Raw genomic sequence first — 22,695 nt, forward strand, 5'->3', positions numbered from 1 at the left:
TAAGGTGCTGCTCCAAGCTCCCAACACATTCCTACCCCAGAGCACAGGGCTTTATTCCAGCTCACTCTTTGAAGGTAACGGGGTTACACCAGAAGGGCAATGACAGAAAAGAAGGCAATGGGCAGTCAGACTGACGAAGAGTTTGATTTTTATTGTTAAGTGCATCTGGCTGAGTGCAAACTTGCCCTCACCATCACTGGCCACCAGTGACCACCACTGGCCTCCCGGGAGGAGCAGGCAACAAGGATGGCTCCAGAAACACTGCCACCCTAGGCCTCGGGGCTTATAAATTGGTGCACACAGAGGGTTCTACCTTCCAACAGGAAGTACAAACTACATCACAGCCAGACCTAGCTGGGAGGGAGAGATGTCCTAGCCAAAGGCACTTTAATCAAGGCACATACCCAGTGCCAGAGTTTGTCTTCCTTCTGGTCACTCTGATAAATCTAGATGCCACTCTGTTGAGAACCAGTGCTGCCATGGTTGGCATTAGTGGGCCAGTGGGCAGGGGACAGGGCCTGCTCATTGGTAGAACTTCTTGTTAGGGTTGTTGGCATGGTCCACAAGCAGCTGACATGGGGTGAACTGTTTTCCATAGGCAGCCTCATACTTCCGGAGCCGGTCCACTATTTTCTGTGCCCCGTACAGATCCACAAAGTGGAAGGGCCCTGAATGCAGAAAGAAGATTTTGTTGAAGGAAAAGTGAAACAAGCTCTGGGGTGAAGTAAACTACCTTTTTGACCTGCAAGACTTACCTCCAAGACACGGGGGGAAGCCAAGCCCAAAGACCGCACCGATGTCTCCCTCTGTGGGTGTGGCCAAGACCCCTTCCTGTAGGCACAGGACAGCTTCGTTCACAAACCTGGTCACTAGGCGGTACTGGATGTCTTCATCTGAGGAGCTGCCAACAGGGAGAGACATTCGGAGAGAGGAAGAGTCAAGAGGGAGGATGTAGGGGCCCCGGCACAGAATGGGAGTGAGGGCTGGTGCTGCTGGAGCTCGGGTGTTAGTTGCTCAGTCATGTCTGACTGCCAGGCTCCTCTGTCCATGGGATTCGCCAGGCAAGAATACTGCAGCAGGTTGCCATTTCCTTCTCCGCTGGTGCCTGGGGCCAGCCCTAATGAACTTCTGCCTCTAGAGGAGGAGCCGCCCTTGGAAAAGGACAGGAGAGAGCTGCCTGCCCTGATTAACTGGAAACGAGCACTGAGCACAGGCCCTGCAGGGTAGACTGATATCAGCAGGTACTGACTACAGATGACAGTGAATGGTGTGCGGGTTGAGTGAGCCCAGAACTTTCTAGTTGCTTCCTGGCACCCTCAGAGGGATGGCTTATCCAGAGGTCTTCCCAAGGCTTGGCTGCAGTCCTTACCCTGATGTCTGGTAGAGAATGAGGTGGAATGTGGAAAGGCAGAAAGTGTTAAGAATCAGGAATGTTTCCTCTGATCACATATGGTGATCATAAAAAAAAAAAGGACTGCAGAGGGTCCAAGAAACTTTGGGCTGGTGAGAAACACACTTCCACACGGATAGCCCCTCAAATCAACTTACACGTCAGGCTGAGAAGGCATCTTCAGACTTGCCAAAATACTGTCCATGTCAGAATTCAAATTCTTATTCTTCACACCCTCCTGGTAGATATAAAAGCCCTTCCCGGACTTGCGACCTAAAAGAAGCAAGAAAAGGGAGAGTTATGATTTCTCAGAGCCCAGCACTGAGAATTCTCTCTGCTAGTCTCCTAGAAAGCCCTAGCCTCTCTTCCATACTCCTGAATTTGTAAATCTAGCCTACTTCAGAAATTAGTACCTGTCAGAAGAGTTGGCAGAGAGGAAAAAAGAGCGTGTGCTTCCTGGAGCTTGGAAATCTGGGTACCTGGGTGGAAAGGCCGTGTGGGTGAGTGTTACTGTCCACACCTGCAGCACCAGGCCCTTGGACATCCAGGCTCTAGTGTTGATTTTGTTGCTGCTTTACCAAGAGAGAAAGCCACCTCTCCGGTGGGCCTCAATTACATACTCAGAGGTTTACTTTCTCCACACAGGTGGTTAGAGAACATGGAAAGCCTGGGTGTAGGGCTCCTGCAGTACCATGGGTGTAGTAGAGGCCATGGGTAGGAAGAAATGCCTGTCAATCTTGCATTGCGTGGGCAATGGCAGGGCCTCAGGAGGCCAGAGTTCCGCCTTTTCTCCATAATCTACAGGCCCAGCCTAAGAAGAGGCTGTCATGAAATAATTTTTAAATTCCCTATGACAGTGGGCTCTGTTGAAAAAATACACTCTTTGACCCGGGCCTCTGCAGTTCTTGGGTCACAGGGACCATCACTCATGGTGCTAGTTCCATTTCTCTGAGGCTACTCACCCAGGAAGCCCTTGGATATCATCTGCCGCAGCATTTCCAGGCTTCCACCTGCAAACCGCTCCCCAAAGTCTTTGCTGAGATTTTCTGCCACGTGTTTTGCGACATCCACACCAACTTCATCCACCAGTGTAGCGGCGCCCACAGGGAAGCCGAAGCTCGTGGTCAGGGAGTCCAGCTTCTTAGGGCCGACTCCTTCCTGGATGGGCAGCAAACCCAGGACCTCAGGGGAAGGCTGTCCCAGACTCCCCTAAGGGCGCCCTGTGCTGCTCTCAGAATCAGCCTGGTGCAGCGTCCACTTATCTTCTGGGTGCTGCCAGGTCAGACCCAGGACTGGGACTGATAGCCACAGGGAAGCACTGTGTGTATCAGTGCTGGAGATACACTGGAGAGGCTGGAGAGCCCTAGGGGAAAGTGTGAGCCTTTCCTAACCTATGGCATTCAAAGGAAGTCTAGACATGAACAAGTTACTCATTTCTTTCTTGTTTGCAATCCTGAATCTCAAGAATACCGAGATCCATGCCAGATGGGGTAAGGTTCCCTACCCTGAGAGAGGAGACATCCCTGAGGAGCAGGGCTGCAGAGGCCAGTGATCCCTGAGTCTGATGGGAGCCCGGCGAGACTGGCCATGCCCTTTCTGCCACTGACCAACCTGACAGCTACCAGAGGGGTCTGTGTGTGGCAGAAGCAGGTACAGCACCAATCAGACCAAACGGGCCGTGTTCTGGATGGGGATGCAGAAATAGCACATAAAGCATGTCGGGAGGCCTCGGGGTGACTGAAGCAGGGAGGATGCTAGGGGAGCAGAGCTAAAATTCTGCCCATTTTCGCCCGTGACATCCCAACAGTGGGTGGAATGGAAGGGCAGCAAAAGGCCTTCCTGGAGAAGAGCCAGGAGTTAGTGTATTAGAAGGAAGCCTGCTCTTCCTCTTGACATTACCAGTCTGGAAAACTAGTGTTAGGAGTGGAAGATGCCTCCAACATTCTGAGAGCGATACCAACCTGCAGAATTCTGATGACTTCAGACATCATGGGTGTGAGGCACCTGGTGGTATAGAAGCCAGGTCCATCCTGCAAAGGGAGAGAACACGAGCTCATGGGCCCCTTGATTGAGGGCACTGCCCAAGTCTGAAAGCGGTCTCCCTTCCCCAGGAGCCATTTCAAAATTCAAGATGATTTATAATTTCAGTCAGAATCCTTAATATTGAATTGCAAGAGAAGCCAGAGTTGGGGGCAGCCTAGTTTGATTCCAAGAGGACAGGAGATAGTCTCACATCACCTGCAAGGTCTGGAATGGTTGGGAGAACCTGCCATGTCCCAGACCCTAACTCAGCAGTAGTCACACCACTGTCCATATTGTAGATGACCAAGGGGGAATCATATCAAAGAAAGAAAGAAAGGAAGTAAAGTTGCTCAGTCATGTCTGACTCTTTGTGACCCCATGGACTGTAGCCTACCAGGCTCCTTTGTCCATGGAATTTTCCAGGCAAGAGTACTGGAGTGGGTTGCCATTTCCTTTTCCAGGGGATCCTCCCGACCTGGGGATTGGAACCTGGGTCTTCCTTATTGCAGGCAGATGCTTTACCATCTGGGCTACCAGGGAAGCACAATCATATCAACTGCTGATCTATTTGACCTGAAAAGTCACCAAGAAGCCTGAACATATAAGGAGTTTTCATGGCACTTTTCTGAATCTGCTGCTCTGATCCACAGCTCCTCACCTTAACCACAATGATGACCTTCCCTTGTCTGAGGCCGACATCTACAGCAGAGGCAGTTGTGTCCTTCGAAGTCTTCTCAGTTGTGATAATCTCCAGCAGCTGCATCTTGTCCACAGGAGAGAAGTAGTGCATGCCGATCACCTGGCAAGGGGGACAAAACACTGACAGACTTGAGAACTCTTGAGAGGGGAAACTTAATAGGGTTCTTTTTTTTCTGCTAGGAAAGCATTGCAGAGAAAGGCTGTTGTAGTATAAGAATACTGGCTTGATATGGTCAAATGGTTTGGTTTCATGGTTCTTTAAGAGTCCAGTATGTTCAGGGGAGAGCTACCTGAAATTCTCTTCCATTTGCTTCTAGGGCTTTTCACTAAAGGCAATGGATCTTACCCACAATGCCAAACCCACAGCTAAAGGCCAAAGCAGATTTATTGGGGAAGAATGAGTGAGGGTTCCAATTATATTAATGATGACAATGGTTTGGGTGAGAGGGTCCACTTTTTAATGGGTGGGGGGAGACAGGCAGAAGAATTACTTAATATGCTATGCTGGACTGTCAGAGAATGCATCTAGATTTTACACAGATGGGTCTCACCACCAGGGTCTGCCCTTTCCATTCACAGATTTTGCACGCACTGCTGCCGCTGCTGCTGTCGCTTCAGTCGTGTCCGACTCTGTGCGACCCCATAGACGGCAGCCCACCAGGCTCCCCCATCCCTGGGATTCTCCGGGCAAGAACACTGGAGTGGGTTGCCATTTCCTTCTCCAATGCATGAAAGTGAAAAGTGAAAGTGAAGTCACTCAGTCATGTCTGACTCTTAGCAACCCCATGAACTGGAGCCCACCAGGCTCCTCTGTCCATGGGATTTTCCAGGCAAGAGTACTGGAGTGGGGTGCCATTGCCTTCTCCGTTTGCACACATAGGTTCAGCCAAAATAGGATTCAACTGGTTGAATCTGATTCAACCAACTGGTCTGAATTCTTGGATGTGAGACCTGAGGATACAGAGGGCCAACTGAATTTCCTGTCCTCCACTATTTCTATAAGGGGCTTGGGGTTCTGGAACTAATCCCCCAAGGACACAGAGGGATGACTGCACTGGGTTTAAGTAACATTTCTCAACACTCAAATTCCCTCAGGTGTCATTAAACCAGTGGTTCTCAAAGTCAAGTACCCAGACCAGCAGCACTAGCATCGCCTGGCAATGTTAGAACTGCGAATTCTCAGGCCCTCCCCAGACCTACTGAATGAGGTACTCTAGGGGCAGGGCCCAGATCTGTGTTTAAGAATCCCTCCAGGTGATTCTGGTACATGCTAAAACTTGAGAACAGCCTCAATAAGCTAACGATTAGGCAGTCTTCACAAATAAATTGTGACAGAAGTCTATCCATTAATTCATAGTTTTGCCCCCTGCCCCCTACTTTACCTATAACTAATATCTACCATACTGCTTACTATCCACTGTTCATTAACACATTTATCATTTATTCATTACATGTAATCCATTACAACTCTGTGAACTAGTCAGTCTAATTATCTAGATGAGGAAGAAAGCTTAATCAGGAGGTTAGTATTAGTAGGTCAGGGTCAGTTAGTAAACAGCAGGGTGGGACTCCATTAAGGTGGGCCTGTCTCCACAGCCTGCCCACGTCCCATTGTGTGACGCACAGGTCACTAAAATGTTATACCAACTTATCAGTCCCAAAGTTGCTTTTAACTGCTAAATTATTCTTCTACTTATGTCTAAAATACTTAAAAAGATAGGACCTGATTCAGACTATACTCCTGAGCAAAAGGAGTTCACCTTTACTATGTGTAGTTCATATACAATAAAATGCACAGGCCTTAAAAGTGCTCAGTTTGCTAAGTTCTGACAACTGTGTATCTACCGACACAATCACTACCCCAGGCAAAATCTATTTACATTGCTCAAAAAACTTGTGCCAAAAGGTGACCACCTCTGTCCTAGATTTCTGGGACCTGCCCAGGTGGAATACTTCCCAGGTGGAGTACTGGAGGGCCTGTGTCCTGGGCACCTCGAGATGGCTGGTCACCCTGCTTGGGCTGCCGTGGCCTTACTCTTACATGAACGACATAGGCAAGCAGATGACAAAAGCTCAAGGTCTCTGGGGGGTGAGGAATGCAAAGCGTGCTGCTTGTTCCGCTCCATGGGGGAGAAAAGAGAGGTCAGCATCACAGACACGACATCAGGGTCTCCTCTGCTGCCTCAGTGCTGAGGAGCTGCTGCGAGTGATTATGACGTGGCCAGATCTGCCTCGACCCTGTGTCTGTGTCTCCCTGCAGGGCCAGACTCACAGCTGCTACTTCCTCCTGAGACCTCCTCCTGCCATTACTGAGCCTGCCTCTCTCAGGCCCACATCACCTCTAATCTGCTGCATGCTGGGAAACAAGATGACCCTGTGTCAACAAGCTATTAGAACAACAATCAATAGACTTTTAGGTTTTGAGCACATGGACTCTGTATTAACAGTTATGGCTGTTTAAAGGCCTTTTATATTTCCTGCCAACTTCTGGCTGGTTCTGGTTAGCTGAGGCTAACTGTTATCCTCCAGAGAGGTGAACTGTTTTATTTCTCCTTTAATAATTGCACTTGATTTCTCTGGTAAAGAGCAGAAGCTCAAAGATAAATTTCCAGGTACTGTTTCAAACATTTACAGTGAAGTGCTTCTACACCTACCCCTCTCATGTCCTGGGGAAAAGCTCTAAGCAAACCCATGTGTGGACACATCCTACTGCACCCTGAGATCTTCCAGTTTTGGATCCGCAGTGGGAACCAAACCCATTCCAGACAGTCACCAGAGAATGCTCTGTGGCTCAAGTGTTATTTTTGGAGCATCTCTTATTTTAGAGCCTGGCTTTCAATACCCAACCTTAAAAAAAAAAAGGTAGCTTTTATAGTCTGAGCCTGAATAATAATTCCCATTAAGAATGCAAATCATCTATAAGGTATATTTTAGTTGTACTTCACTTGTTTCTGCTTTTCTGTGGCTAGTTTCTGAGACTACATCATCACCCTCGCCCACTTTATAATCCATACTGCTCCCTTCTCACGTTCTAAGCCTTCATCAGTGAGCCTGAAGCAGCAAAACATTTCAGGATTTTCCTCTGCTCAGAATTTACCTTCTCAGGTCTTTTACTGACAGTAGCAATCTCACCGATCGGAAGAGCAGATGTGTTGCTGGCAAAGACACAGTGATCTGGGATCACCTGCAGGGGAAAAGCATTTACGAATGTGTCAGGTAGGCCAGGAGGTGACGACAGCCCAAAGCAAAGTCAACGAGTGACACCTGAGTCTCTGCCAGCCTCACCTTTGTAAGAATAAACCATAACGTGCACGCCTGTCTCATGTTACACATGTGACACTCAGAAATGGCACACCACTATATTTCTATCTACAGTACAAGAATACTATTAACTGTTGGCTTTACTGAACTGGAGAATAGTCTCTAATGTAGACTGTCTCAGCATTTTGCCCACAATCTTGACTTATTCACACTTTTATTCAGATGCTTGGGTGAAAAACATGGAAGGCACACCTGTTAAACTGGTGCAAATCTGGGCAGGCAGAATCCTAACTTCAGAGCTGAGAATCAAGGTTCAAGATACATTTGATACACTGAAACAATGGGTATAAAACAAGACCAATTATAATGAGGATAAAGATAAAGGACTGTATTAAGATTTTATGAAAAAGAAGAAAGAGGAAAAAAAGTAGGCATCTAATGGGCAAAACCTGGCTTGGTAGTATACTTGTGTATAGAGCCTATGATCTTATTTATTTTTTATTATTTTTATTTGGTTGCACTGGGTCTTAGTTGCGGAATGTGGGATCTAGTTCCCTGACCAGGGACTGAACCTGGGCCACCTGCATTAGGAGTGTGGAGTCTTAGCTATTGGACCACCAGGGAAGTTCCCCATGATCTGATTTAATCAAAAGTATAATGTAAGTCAAAAGTAGAGCCCAATGGACAGAAAGCTAACATAGTTTCAAGCTGCGTCATTAGTGGTATAGGGTCTAATATTGGTGGTAAAATTCTCTATGAAGAGCAAACCAATGTCTCCAAAGATGGCTGGCAACAACATGTCCCTCTTGGTACATGTGAGTCTCTGTGCATCCAGAGGGGGAGTCTCTTTCCTTTCTCCTTAAACCTGGCCTGGCCTGTGATGTGCTTTTACCAACAGAAAGCAGCAGAAGTAACTCTGCCAGTTGCAGGCCTTGCCTAGTGAAGCCTCATGGCTTCTGCTCTGCTCTCTTGGACACTGGCAGCCATGCTGCAGAGAAGTTCTGGTTCAACCAGTAAGGGAGGACCAGGCCACGGGGAGAGGGAGGTGCCCCAATAAGCTTTCTGCTGAATACAGTCTCACGAGTGCCCCCACTGGGAAGCCATATGGAGTTAAGGCCAGTGGCCTCATGGAGCCCTGCCCTAACTGCAGAACCGTGAAAAGGAAGTGGTGATTTATGGTGGTCTGCGGTGGTCTCTCACACGCCAAGAGAGCACTGAGACATGGTGAAGGCAACAGAAGAAATGACCGGGGCAGTGAGGGGTCTGGAGACACGGATTATGAAGACAGCAGAGGAGTGAGTTTCTTTAGCTCTGTGAAGAGGAAAGCAGTGAAATTCTGAATCCCTGAGGACCACTCGGTGGACTCAGCTTTACCATTTGCCTATAAAGAAAGCAGAGCCCAGGTGAGAGGATGGATCTGAGGCCCTCCTAAAGGTCTTGCACCTGAAATTCTTTGATGTTCTAAAGACAGCTCTGTTCTGGACCTCGCTCTTTTCTACTCTTTCTGAAGAACTTCTTTGAGTATCTCCTACCTTAGATGATTTCACTAGCTTCACTAAAGAGGTAAAGGCCAGTGACTGATTACATAAATATTCACAACATACATGACATCTTGGACTTTACCTTTGGCAATCATCTTCCTACTCTTTTCTTACTATCGGCTAAAAGTTCATGACTCCCTGAACACCCTCCCTTTCTTATCTCTGTCTGCTGCCTTTTCCCTGGTGCCTTCCCTCTGTGGCCCGCATGGACACAGGAAACCCCTTTGCTTTTCTTTCTCTTTCCTTTCTCTTCTCCCTTAAGCTTGAAGTACTGTATTGATTTGTTTACAGCCTGTACGTCTCCTGATCTGATCCCTTTTCTTTTCCGTGATCACTAGCTTCCCAACTGCTAACCTTAACAAACTTCTCTATACATGGATCCTCCCAAGCCCTGATTTTCCGGAAGCAAACACCAGCATCCCGTCAGGTGGCAAATGCTTTCAGTGGTGAATGGCTGTGTGTACTTTTGCCACCCCTCAGCCTTCCCTCCAGTGCCTGCTGGAGTGTCCCTCAAAGCCCCAGAAACACTGGGTATACATCTCTGCTGCAGGGCCACCTCAGGACAGAGGGGACACGCACCTATCCTGCTCTTCTGAATATTCTCCTGCAGCTGAATCTCCACTGCACTCTGTCTAAAGCGAAGACTTTGGAATGTGTGTTTCACAAGTAGAATCGGTCCCAACCAGAGCTGCTGCTCTTTAGTTTCTAAACCCTCACTCTTGAGTAGAGCAGAGATTGTCCTCAAGTGGCAGGACTCTTAGGAGCACAGCCCACTACTTGAGACACCTGGAATGTTGCCAAGTCAGTGCCACTTTACATACACCGTTTACGGACCTCCACTGTTTACTTCACTGTAGGCTAGTCCAGACCCTGGTTCCACCTCTCACCTGGAGTATTGCCACATCTTCTTTCCTCCTCCTTTATACCACCTGGTTTAAGTACTTGTTTTGTTCATGTCATCCCATCTCAAGAGTTGACTGTGCACAGCATGTGAACTCAAGACCAAAGCAGCATTTTCCACAAAATGAGCATCTGAATTCTGCCTGGAGAGTGTTTCTCCCCTATTTCCTCTGCTGCCTAGACCTGAATTAGTTGAGCTGTAGCTTGCAGCCAACTTGAAATGCCAAGATGTCAGGCTACAGTCCATGAGGTTATCTGTGTATGTCTGGGTGACTGAACTCCCATGTCAGGCTAATGAACTCTGTGCTTCAGTTAATAAGATACTTGTGTGTCTTCCCTGAGGACTTTGATTTGATCTTTACACACAGTATGCACAGGTTCACATAGAAACTTATGTCTGGGGGGACACAGTTTTGAAGGGCACCTCAAAACTGCTGTAGAGCCTGCTGTATTCCCCTTTGCCTGGCAAAGAAAATAAAGCTACTTTACCTTCTCCCATCCACTCCCCACACAGAAACAAACAAAACCCCTTACGTTTGGGCCCTAAAAACAGAACCACGAGTTTCCTGTAGTTCTTTTAAAGAACTCTATCTCCGTGTTCTCCACTCACTGCACTAGGATTCAGTACCGCAGACCCCTTATTTACCGCTTCTACTTCCTTGAGAACTCTGTGCTTAAGGTTGAGGTCCTCAAAAACTGCTTCAATCACCATGTCGGCCTTTTCAAAACCCCGGTAATCAAGCTGCCCAATCAAGTTGCTGAACATGGTATCCCTTTCAAATGATGTCAGTGTTTTCTTCTTCACTTTATCATTCAGTCTGGAAACAAAACAAAACAAAACAAAACACATCTCTAGTCAGAGTGGGAGAACAGGAAACTAATATTTACTGTGTGTCCATGGGCCAGAAAGTATACCGTGTATTTTCTACCAATTCAGTGAGGTTAGCTATGCCCCTCCCATTTTGAGGGAGCTGAGCTGCTCAAAGAAGCTCAGAGGGACTTGTTAAGCGAAAGTAGTAGGATTCAGACAGGTTGACCCTCACATCCACAGTCTTCCTACTACAAGATGCCTCTAATGCCCAACCTGCATAAAACAGCTAAATCTGCCAGAAGGAGTAAACATGAATACCAGAATGGCAAACAAAAAAGCAGCTTGAGTCATTCTCTACCTACAACAGGGGAGACAGCCAACACGGGTCCGAGACCACATGACTTTATACTTGCTTCCATGTCATTTTGTTATTCTGTAACTGTGATCTACTGGAGGACAGAGACCCTGCATTATGTCTTGTATTCTTAATCCATTTCCTGGTCAGTACCTAGTAGCACACTATATTGATTACATAAAACATTAACTCAACATTTCTTCTTCCCCAGGGAGCCAAACAAGATTCCTGCTACTCAGACACTGAACTGATTGTTTTTATTGCCAAGGAAAACAGGCTCTCTTAGGTTTCACTCTGACCACACTTTCAGAATAAATGACCTAGAGTTTTCCTCTGAATTAAGAATGAAGCTGCAATCCATTCATTAGTTTCCTTAACAAAAGAAAAAGCCATGTGGTAAGTTCAAAGTAGTAGTCAAAGTCTTAAAGTATGGATTCAAATATCCGGGTTTCTGGCAGCTATGTTGGCAATCAGCAAACAAGATGCCTGTGAATGTTCAAAGCATTATTACTTGCTCTAGTTCTGATGCCTAATGGAACTATTCCTAAGGGAGGACTGGAGATGTGTATGTCCGAGTCAACAGTGCAGTGAGGGGCACTCACCAGAGCCTGATGTTTCTAAGGCAAAAAGGGAAACCCAGGACAGCTGGATCCAAAAGAGATCAAGGAGAAAAGGTTACTCTAGAGCAGCAATTTCTCATTTGGCTGACAGAATGAAATGCTGTTTGGGAACACTTGCATGCTGGCCTCAGGGCAATGGTTACCAAGCATGTGCCATTTTTGGGCTCTGAATCTCTTTTACTACAGCACCTTGCTACCTTGACATTAAGATAGTGGCTATCTGCCAGCATGATTAAACCTGCGAAGTGGTGCATGATATTATGGCAGCAATATATGAGCCTCTCTGCAGAAAAGGGGTAAAAACATGTGTAAGCTACATAATTCATTTAAGAAACAAAAAGCTCACTCAGCTAAAAGTCACATGTAAGACAGTCAAAGTGCAGCCAGCCTCAGACAGTCCGTTACACTGGAGCAGAGAAATGAGCTGAAACTGATTCCCAGTTTTGCCAAGTTTACTGTTCCACTTTTCCCCTCTGCATTATGGGTGTGGGGGTGGGGTATGAGAAGGGGGATGGGCAAGAGGGAGAGTAATATTCCCCTTTTATTAATTCAGAGGGAAGACGTAGACACAGTCCATAAGATCCAGACACTATGGAGCCAAATCAGTTAACTGCTTCTCCATGGTCATGCCAGTCAAGAAACACGAGGCTCACAAGTGCAGATCCCAGCCCTATCTTCAGGATGCAATTACATGTGTCTTCACATACCCAAATCTCAGTTCTTTGAACGGACACACACAGTCGTGCTGTTTCAATATTCTAAAACAATACAGCAATTAAAATTCACAAATATGGCAATTTCTAGTCTGATACCAAAGCATAACATACATGATATTTAAAACATCTAATATATAAGGTTTTCTCTTCTGCACTCAAAGACTATAGACCCCAATGATTTATAATAACACTGTCTGCAACAACAGCAAAAAAAAAAAAAAAAAAAGTGAAAGAAGGAATTAGTGTTTCTCAAAATCAAAGAAATAAGACTTAACTATGGAGTATCCAGTACAGATCATGTTCAGGAAAAAGGAAACTGTGATGGCGAAAATCAAAACACATTTTACTCTCCCGGCAAAGGCAGAGAGCAGGCTCACCCTTTGAACACCTGCTGCTGTCCCCGACCCAGCGCGGGCAGTGTAGTGTCCTTAAGTATGGTCTGTAGGCCCTTATCCACGGAGACTTGAGCAATGCCAGCTCCCATCAGCCCTGCACCAAGAACAGCAAGCTGCCTGAAAGGAAAGGATGAAATGACTTTTGACAAAAGCTTTTAATTCAGTAAAAAGTGGAATTGCCCAGGTTATCATCTAACAAACCAACTAAAGCAGCGACAACAATAAAGTATTTAAAATCATTTTTATCTACAAAGATACTTTTCATAAATGACAGATTTTTAAAGTTAAATCCAAAAATCCATTAGATCTAAAAGAATTGGTTTAACTAAAAAGAATTATACTGATTTTCAATCATTCCCGAGATGACTGAAAACAAAACAAAACAACCCAGATTATGCTTAAACTCATGAGTACTTTTCTTCAAACAAAGGCCAACTTGCAGTGATGGGCCCAAAGACTAATTCTCTTTTCAACTATTTACTTGTTAGTGATTTTGCTATTTTCCAGTCATCTTTCATTTCTCCTGAAATTTGTGCCTTTATCACGCTTTACTTGGATTGGTTCAAAAGACTTCCCTCAAACACCTCCATACATGCCTCTAACTGCCTTTTCCAGCCCCGAATTCCTCTGGAACTTATCAGAACCATTTGGCTTATACTGCATTATTCTGGAACGGCTTTCATGTACATTATTTTTGTCTCAACTAAATTCTAAGCTTTCTGAGGGACAGAATTCATGTCTGATGACTCTTTAGTTTACCATAGCTCTGGAACAATATGCCATTTTCCCATTAGTAACTAAAAAAAAATTTTCAGAACAACTTCCTTCATTAAAGAAGCCCAAGTTTACAGCACTGCAGATCTAAATCAGAGCTGCTTCATTCCTAACAATTCTGATATTCAAAAATCTTATTCAAGACCTGAAAAGAAAACCTAATTTCAACTCCAGGGAGCATCTTTCAAATGCAGTTTTGTGATAATACACATATTTTACATGGTGAGTGTTAAGTAACTGGAGAACATGAGAAAAATAGGGTAGAAAAATATAAAGAATAGGAGCTGAAAAACTTGTTCATATATTTACTGCCTCGAAATTAAAAAATTTTCTTGAGAAATGACCCCACAAAAATTAAGACAACCACAGAAGAGGAAGAAATTTGCAACCTGCATAGCAGACAAAGGATTGCTACTAGGGAACTATAAAGAACACACATATCAATAATAACAACCCAATAAAATGGGCCAGGGTTTATACAAAACAATTCACAAAAGAAGACAGATTGCCAATAAAATGCCCAATCTCCCTAATAATCTGGGAAATGCAAATTAAAACAAGACACTCTCCCCATCAAGTTGGCAAAAGTTTAAAAAGTAAATATGAAGGTGAGGATATAAAAAAACTGGTTCTTTCATGCGTGGCTGATAGAAGTATGGTGGTGGTGGTGGTGGTGGTTTAGTTGCTAAGTATACTTTGCCCTATGGAGGAGGTCAAATGTATTAAAACCAAAAATTGTATCCTTTACTCTATGGCCCAGTAATTCTACTATCTATTCCAGGGAAATGGACTTGTGCATAAGATGATATGCTAGGATGAAGAGTCATGTAATGTTTACAATAATAAAAACTGGGAACAACCATCAGTCCATCAGGAGGCAATGAAAAGGAACAAGTTAACTGGTATGTAACCATCATACACTGTCTCTCCCCCAAGTTGTACCACTGACTAAAAAGAGCAAGTTACAGGATCCATACTGATAGATCCCTTTTCTGTTATTAAGAAAACATTCAAATCATAAACACAAAACAGATTCATCTAGAATTTAAAAAAGTTTTTCTTAAAAAGGATAATAAGAATGCATTCTTCGTATAAAAAATTATTTTGTGAAAAGAGAAAATAGGTAAGGAATTCAAATTACCCCCCAAGGGGAAGGGGAAAAGGCCTAGAGAAACAGAAGTGAACCTATTACTGACCACTAGGGAAGCAAGAAGGGGGATGCCCTTTCTTCAATTTATTAAATTTTTAGTTCAACCTAAGTTTGCCTTGCATACCTTATAATTTATTCTTAATTTCTAACATGATGTTATCTTTTCCTTCAATTTATTTCCCCAAGTTAGGTCAACTCTTACATCATCCTGTTTTTCTGTCTGTTTAGGTCTGAGTTTTTGAATTTTTGATTCACAGTAATTCTTTTTCTTATCTGCAAGTATTTACTTAAGTTCACAGAATTCAAGTCTGGGAGCATTCTGCTACAGTTTTCTTTTGCACTGTGGTGGTTTTGGGGGCAGAGTTTTCATAAGCTTAACTATTTTGATTCTCATTTGTTTTTTCTTCCATGGGTTTCATATGCATGCTACCTGTCTTTTCCATGTATTGGTACACAGTAACAGCTTCTCCGGGTGGTATCACATACTCCCTTCATATAACAGTAAGAGTTACAGGCAGACCAGAATAGGAGTTTGGAGTGGCTAACTAGGTTTCTTAAAAGTAAATATTTATAATTTAAAATTTAATGGTAAATTTTTATAGAATGTGTGAAGAAGTACAGATTAAAGTGGCTATCATCATTCCAGTGCAACATGGAAGTAACTGCTCTCAGCCACTGAATGTGATACTTGGTGGTTCACAGGCAGATTGATACCGATTGATACAGACTGATAACAGGTAGATAGCGATCACCATGTGTGCTGGACAAGCAGTGAAGACTGTATTTCATATTCTAATTTGGAAATCAGTCCTCTTGGCAAGAATCTTATCTGTCTCACCTGGACTTCTTACTGATTTCCTCTTCTGTTTTAGATTTGAATTTCATTAAAGGTGAGAGAAGATTGTACAGGAGAAGAAAGTAACATTAGCTGCTTTCACAAGCCCCTTTGTGTAATTCAGCTAGACAGTGTTTCTCAACCTTGGCACGACCGGCATTTTGGACTGGTTACTCTGTTGTGCGGCTCTCCTATGTACTGCAGGATGTTGAGCAACATTCCTGGCCACTGGCCACCAAACGCCAGTCCCATCCCTCCCTCCCCAGTTGTGACACCTAAAAATGTCTCCTGACATTGTCAAATGTCCCCTGGTGACAAGAGTGCTCAGGTTAAGAACCACTGAGCAAGAGGGTGAGTTTGGGGACATTATTAAACTTCAGATGCTGAAGAGCTATTTAGGCAGCATAACACTGAAAGCCTCGCTAAATAGAATAGACAGGAAACAGGTAAGGGGACTCAAATACTTAGGCGGCAAGCGAAACAAAGGACAAGCCTTTAGCAGCTAGAATAAGGCTTTACGGTTTTATTTCAGTTTTTGCTGTGCTGAGCCCTGTGGGGTCTTAGTTCCCCAACCAAGGACTGAACCCAGGCACCTGGCAGTGGAAGCTTGGAGTCCTATCCACTGGACCACCAGAGAATTTCTAAGGCTTTATGTTTTTTAATGACGGAAAAGTATGAATTCCCAGAGATGGTATCTCAAGTCACAGGGATAGACAAGGTCATCAATCAGGACAGTGTGTGTATTTGGTTTAGGAAGGGGGAACCTAAACCAGATTTCCAGGGGACATCAATGGTGACACAAAAATGCCTCTATAGGAGCCACTAGAGAAGTCTGGAGAGCTTCCCAGGTGGCTCAGGGGTAAAGAATCCACCTGCTAATGCAGAAGACATGGGTTCGACCCCTGGGTTGGGAAGATCCCCTGGAGAAGGCAATGGCAACCCACTCCAGTATTCTTGCCTGGGGAATCCCATGGACAGAAGAGCCTGGCAGGCTACAGTTCATGGGGTCACAAAAGGGTCAGACATGACTGAGGGACTAAACAACAGAGAAGTCTGGAGAAAACTCAGCACAGGCACAACTCTGAAAGCCATAAAGTCCATGGTAGGATAGGGGTCTATACCAATCAGGGCAAAAGCGGTTTAGGGCAAGACTGAGGCATCAATGAGCTTAGCATGTGCTGAAATCCACAGCGACTTCCTAGGCAGAGTTGAACTTACTTAACCTCCTTCTGTGGAGCTCCGAATTTATTCTTCTTGCATTGGGTTTGACCACGGTAAAGTCCCATCAAGGCTTTTGATTCTTTGGTCATTGCGAGCTCTCCAAATTTCTGGAAAGTAAAGGGGAAGAAGAAAATGTAGAGCTTCCTAGTCTTGGAGACGTGGATTCCTTCGGGTCAGTTTCTCTGCAGAGCAGGGGCAACATGTGCAAAGCCTCAGGTCCTGAGCTGCAGAAGTCGGTCACCTCCTGCCAAGTGTCTCTCACTTTCCTTATCTGTACTTCTGACGATTTGCTTTGCAAGGTTTTGGATATAACTGAGCTCTCAAGATTCTCTACATCAGAGGTTGTGGCAACTTTTATCATGGAACTAGAGTGGACCAATTATCTCAACCACCACTCTCATTTTAAAGATTGGGAAGAGAAGGTTCAGAGAAATTAAGTGACCTTGCTCAAAGCCACCCTGCCTCAAAGGGGCAGAAAGCGAACCTGAACCCAGGCAGTATGACTCCCAACTTCAGTTCTCTTTCCAAGGTAGTATGCTGCCCCATGTGATATCTACCACTTTAAATGTATCTTAACGTTTACAGAGAACAAGTCTCAAGTTAGTGGATAAGAGCATGAGATTTAGAATCTGTATTTGGAAGAAATTGGTTTAAAGCCTGGCCCTGCCACTTCCCAGTTGTGAAGCTTTCTTCATTCTTAAAATGGGAAAAACAATACCTATTTTACAGTATTGTTGTGGGGAGTCAATGAGAGCACTCGTAAAATGACTGGGTTTTGGCTATTACCATCATGAACATTACTAGAATCTACTGGTTCAATTACATGGTTACAAATAGCATTTCAAAGAAGGAACCCCTGCTAATGATGCTGCCTTCATGTCTGAATAGAATATGAAACAATGTTCTACTAATCTTGGTAAAGTAGGTTCTATTCAGTAAGTCAGTGACTTTTTCAAACTACAGGCAGAAATCGATCAGTGGACATGAATTTAGCACAGTGTAATAAGTAGAACAGACAGAAAATACTGAGTACAGTGTACAGGCTGATTATTTTGTGAAAAATGCTTCAATCTTTGTGTACATATGTATACATATGTGCATATGTGTTGTTGTGCTTGGTGATAATGTAAAAGAATTCATCAGAGTGCACTGTGGTAAGCAACCCAGGATAAAGAATGCTTTCTCTGGAACTTGTTCTGAGTTCTTCAGATACCTTTTGTTCTATTACTGGAAAGCAATCATCCAAAGAATAGCAAGAAGAGATAAGAAAGACTTCCTCAGCGATCAATGCAAAGAAATAGAGGAAAACAATAGAATGGGAAAGACTAGAGATCTCTTCAAGAAAATTAAGAGATACCAAGGGAACATTTCATGCAAAGATGGGCTCAATAAAGGACAGAAATTGTATGGACCTAACAGAAGCAAAAGATATTAAGAAGAGGTGGCAAGAATACACAGAAGAACTGTACAAAAAAGATCTTCATGACCCAGATAATCACAATGGTGTTATCACTCACACTTACCTAGATATAGACATCCTGAAATGTGAAGTCAAGTGGGCCTTAGGAAGCATCACTACAAACAAAGCTAGTGGAGGTGATGGAATTCCAGTTGAGCTATTTCAAATCCTGAAAGACGATGCTGTGAAAGTGCTGCACTTAATATGTCAGCAAATTTAGAAAACTCAGCAGTGGCCACAGGACTGAAAACGGTCAGTTTTCATTCCAATCCCAAAAAAAGGCAATGCCAAAGAATGCTCAAACTACCGCACAATTGCACTCATCTCACATGCTAGTAAAGTAATGCTCAAAATTCTCCAAGCCAGGCTTCAGCAATATGTGAACCGTGAACTTCCAGATGTTCAAGCTGGTGTTAGAAAAGGCAGAGGAACCAGAGATCAAATTGCCAACATCTGCTGGATCACTGAAAAAGCAGAGGGTTCCAGAAAAAATTTCTGCTTTATTGACTATGCCAAAGCCTTTGACTGTGTGGATCACAATAAACTGTGGAAAATTCTGAAGGAGATGGGAATACCAGACCTCCTGATCTGCCTCTTGAGAAACCTGTACGCAGGTCAGGAAGCAACGGTTAGAACTGGACATGGAACAACAGACTGGTTCCAAATAGGAAAAGGAGTACATCAAGGCTGTATATTGTCACCCTGCTTATTTAACTTCTATGCAGAGTACATCATGAGAAATGCTAGGCTGGAGGAAGCACAAGCTGGAATCAAGATTGCCGGAAGAAAGATCAATAACCTCAGATATGCAGATGACACCACCCTTATGGCAGACAGTGAAGAAGAACTAAAGAGCCTCTTGATGGAAGTGAAAGAGGAGAGTGAAAAAGTTGGCTTAAAGCTCCACATTCAGAAAACAAAGATCATGGCATCCGGTCCTGTCACTTCATGGCAAATAGATGGGGAAACAGTGGCTGGCTTTATTTTTTGGGGCTCCAAAATCACTGCAGATGGTGATTGCAGCCATAAAATTAAAAGATGCTTACTCCTTGGAAGGAAAGTTATGATCAACCTAGACAGCATATTAAAAGTAGAGACATTAAAAAAAAAAGTAGAGACATTCCTTTGTCAACAAAGGTCCATCTAGTCATATGGTTTTTCCAGTAGTCATGTATGGATGTGAGAGTTGGACTATAAAGAAAGCTGAGCGCCGAAGAATTGATGCTTTTGAACTGTGGTGTTGGAGAAGACTCTTGAGAGTCCCTTGGACTGCAAGGAGATCCAACCAGTCCATCCTAAAGGAGATGAGTCCTGGATGTTCATTGGAAGGACTGATGTTGAAGCTGAAACTCCAATCCTTTGGCCACTGATGCGAAGGGCTGACTCATTGGAAAAGACCCTGATGCTGGGAAAGATTGAGGGCAGGAGGAGAAGGGGGTGACAGAAGATGAGATGGTTGGATGGGATCACCGACTCAATGGACATGGGTTTGGATAGACTCTGGCAATTGGTGATGGACAGAGGCCTGGTGTGCTGCGGTTCACGGGGTCGCAAAGAGCTGGACACGACTGAGTGACTGAAGTGAACTGAATCCTCCTTCAGTGATTGCTTAAAACTTCAAAGCAATCGAATTCATTAAAATCTGTAATCCACCAACTTGTTAGAAAGTGGAAGGGGTAAGGTTGGTTCCTGAGTCACTCTGTTTTGTTTTAGTGGGTGCAAAAATTTCCCTTTTAGTTTACCAAAGGGAGGCTGGGATTCAGTTTTATCTGTAGGCCTAACAAGTTAAGAATCATATTTCCCTACCAGTGTATTCATTATGTCACAACGAATCCAGCCCAACTACAGAACAAAAAGTCCAAAGGATTCCTTTTGAAAGGATTATAACTCTGTCTCTGTTTTTCCTCATTATACCCTCGTTACTGAGCAAAAGTGAAAAGTGAAATTCACTCAGTCATTTTCAACTCTTGGCAACCCCATGGACTGTAGAGTCCATGGAATTCTCCAGGCCAGAATACAGGAGTGGGTAGCTTTTCCGTTATCCAGGGGATCTTCCCAACCCAGAGAATGAACTCAGGTGTCCTGCACTGCAGGCAGATTCTTTACCAGCTGAGCCACAAGGGAAGTAAGGGAAGCCGTTACCGAGAGCAAGTTCAAATACTGGACTGGCCAAAAAGTTTGTTGGGGTTTTCTCATCTTTTTTAAATGGCTTTAATTTCTTTATGTATATATATGTAAGATTTATTTTTGGCTGTGCTAGGTCTTTGTTGCAGTGCATGGGCTCTCTCCAGTTGCAGCGGGTGGGGGTACTCTCTTGTTGCAGTGCTTGGCTCCTCACTGCGGGGCTTTTCTTGTTGCGGAGCACAGGCTCTAGGGTGTGTGGGTTTCAGCAGTTGCAGCTCATGGGCTCCACAGTGCATGGGCTCAGCTGCCTCACGGCCTGTGGAATCCCTCTAGACCAGGGACTGAACTTGTGTGCTCTGCATTGGCAGGTGGACTCCTAACCACTGGACCACCAGGGAAGTCCTTCCATAACATTTTAACGGAAAAACTGAAATGAATTTTTTGTCCAACCCAACATCTGGGGACTACTATGGTTTTCTCAGCATCTACTGGCTCAGTGAGATTAATCGGAAGAAATGACAACCACCAGAAGAAAACATTTTTTTTTTTACTAGAGTTTGAATAGTTTTTCTTTTTTCAGTTTTACACACAGCATTTTAGATCTTGGTTATCCTGTCTCCAATAGTAAAACACTGAAAGGAAATAATTTTACCTGAGATTCAGAGAGATAGCCAGCATTACTCCCTTGCTCGATTCCAGTCTTCACTACCTAAAAAACATAGAGAGCACTTGTTCCTTGTTGGAATGGATGGTTGAGATGTACAATAATGCTGAAAAAAGAATGCTAGTGTTGTTAGTCTTCAAAAAGTCAGAAGTCTAAACTGAAGTGAGAAAGAGAAGAGGACTGAGTGCCTTATTGCTTAAGACAGTTAATTCTCCATCTCTGAGGCTACTGCTAAACCTAGCATAAAATGGAAGGAAATAAAATAGAAGGAAAGAGAATTAAGGTCACAAAATGAAAAGCATACAGAGGTTCCACAGCTCAAATTCTACCTCTTTATCCTTTGAATCGTTATTTTGTCAGAGAAAGAGTTGTTGTCACCCCCTTTCTGAGTTCAATAACAGGTTTATCGTTTCCTCTTCACTCCCTTCCCTCCTCCTCAAATTATTCGTCCAGCTTCTCTCCTGTTTTTCAAATATGAGCAGGTCCCCTAAGTTCCACTTTCAGCCCTTTCTCTCTCTCCATTCATCCGTCCTCAGTAACATCATTTAGTTTACCACGTTAATCATGATCTCTGTGAAATCCAATTTAACTTTTGGGGTTAAGTACTATCCTAAGTACAAAGGCAAGTATAAAAGAAATAACTGTGTACTCAATCACCATAATTTATTGATGATTAAAAAAATAAATCTATATCCTTAACTGACTTCTCTGTCCAAACTACTGTTGCCTGACCTTCCTGAAATATCTAATCTCAACACTTCTAAAACTGAACTCCCTTTGGCAAGTCTTTTACTACCCCCATATTTTTGCTTTTACTATTCTATCTCAGGGTCTTATTCAAACTTCAAGTCTGAATTATGCATAGTTTCCTAGTTCATTGTTCTACTTTGTCTATTTCTAATTCATTTTTACTCATCACCATGAAGATGGTTCTCTATGACATATATAGGACAAAGGTCACATTTCTTAAATCATTATCTTCTAAAATATAGCTGCAGTCTGCCTGCCTGAAGACATTTCATAATCCTTCCACAAAAATTGATCTTGTTTAATGTTTCTTGAAGAGCCTCATGCTTTCCAACTTCTGTAACTTTATTCAAAATGCCCATCCCTACCTGGCACTATTTTCTTTTCATCTACTCTCTGCCTGTTTTTCAGGGCTCAAGTCAAATTCCATGAGGCTCTACCTAATTTCTCTGGCTCAGAGGGATTGTTCCCTTCTCAGTGAATTTAGCAATTTTCCTCTATCCTGATTATCTGGTGTTAACCCCCTGCAGCTGCATACCACCCTTCATCCTGACATCTGCCTTACCCCATATATGTGTTCAATCTCCCCAACTCAGACTGTCAGGTGAATGAGGGTAGGGGACCATGTTTCATAACTAATGTACTTTGGTGTCTTTGGCTCAAAATATATTTGCTGACCAATTCAGTCTCCAATTCTGAAGTCTTTGATTATATGCTCTTTAAAGCTTAGATTTTCCAGATTGAAGATTTTATAACTTTTAAAGTCTACCTTTAGACAGAAACTTATTCAACTCTGTGATGATTTTAAGTATCCTCCCTTATCTTTTCCAGAGCTTCTCCATATCATTACATCTATTTCATAATTGTGGTATTGGAGAGTCGATGAGATATTTTAGGTAATGACCAGAGTTTTGACTAAGGACAAAATACAGCCATTAATTTTGTTTCCACTACCTCTTAATTAATGTCTGGTATTTTATTGGCCTTATTATACTGATAAGACATAGGTTT

At 43.8% G+C, this 22,695-nt stretch overlaps 1 protein-coding gene across 1 annotated transcript in view; it reads right to left on the reverse strand.

Annotated features, from left to right (window-relative positions):
• Positions 1–131: 131 nt before the first annotated feature.
• Positions 132–22,695, reverse strand: part of HADHA (hydroxyacyl-CoA dehydrogenase trifunctional multienzyme complex subunit alpha) — a 41,411-nt gene continuing 18,847 nt past the window's right edge. Inside the window, exons 10-20 of the mRNA XM_061154979.1 lie at positions 20,926–20,982; positions 16,688–16,797; positions 12,693–12,827; positions 10,460–10,631; positions 7,209–7,295; positions 4,071–4,211; positions 3,352–3,420; positions 2,353–2,548; positions 1,549–1,663; positions 756–901; positions 132–668 (exon numbers count right to left, since the gene is read on the reverse strand). Of these exons, the coding sequence (XP_061010962.1) occupies positions 523–668; positions 756–901; positions 1,549–1,663; positions 2,353–2,548; positions 3,352–3,420; positions 4,071–4,211; positions 7,209–7,295; positions 10,460–10,631; positions 12,693–12,827; positions 16,688–16,797; positions 20,926–20,982 (1,374 nt within the window). The 3' untranslated portion in view covers positions 132–522. The remainder of the gene's footprint in view (positions 669–755; positions 902–1,548; positions 1,664–2,352; positions 2,549–3,351; positions 3,421–4,070; positions 4,212–7,208; positions 7,296–10,459; positions 10,632–12,692; positions 12,828–16,687; positions 16,798–20,925; positions 20,983–22,695) is intronic.

Source organism: Dama dama, chromosome 11 (assembly GCF_033118175.1).
Source record: "Dama dama isolate Ldn47 chromosome 11, ASM3311817v1, whole genome shotgun sequence".
NCBI lineage: Eukaryota > Metazoa > Chordata > Mammalia > Artiodactyla > Cervidae > Dama > Dama dama.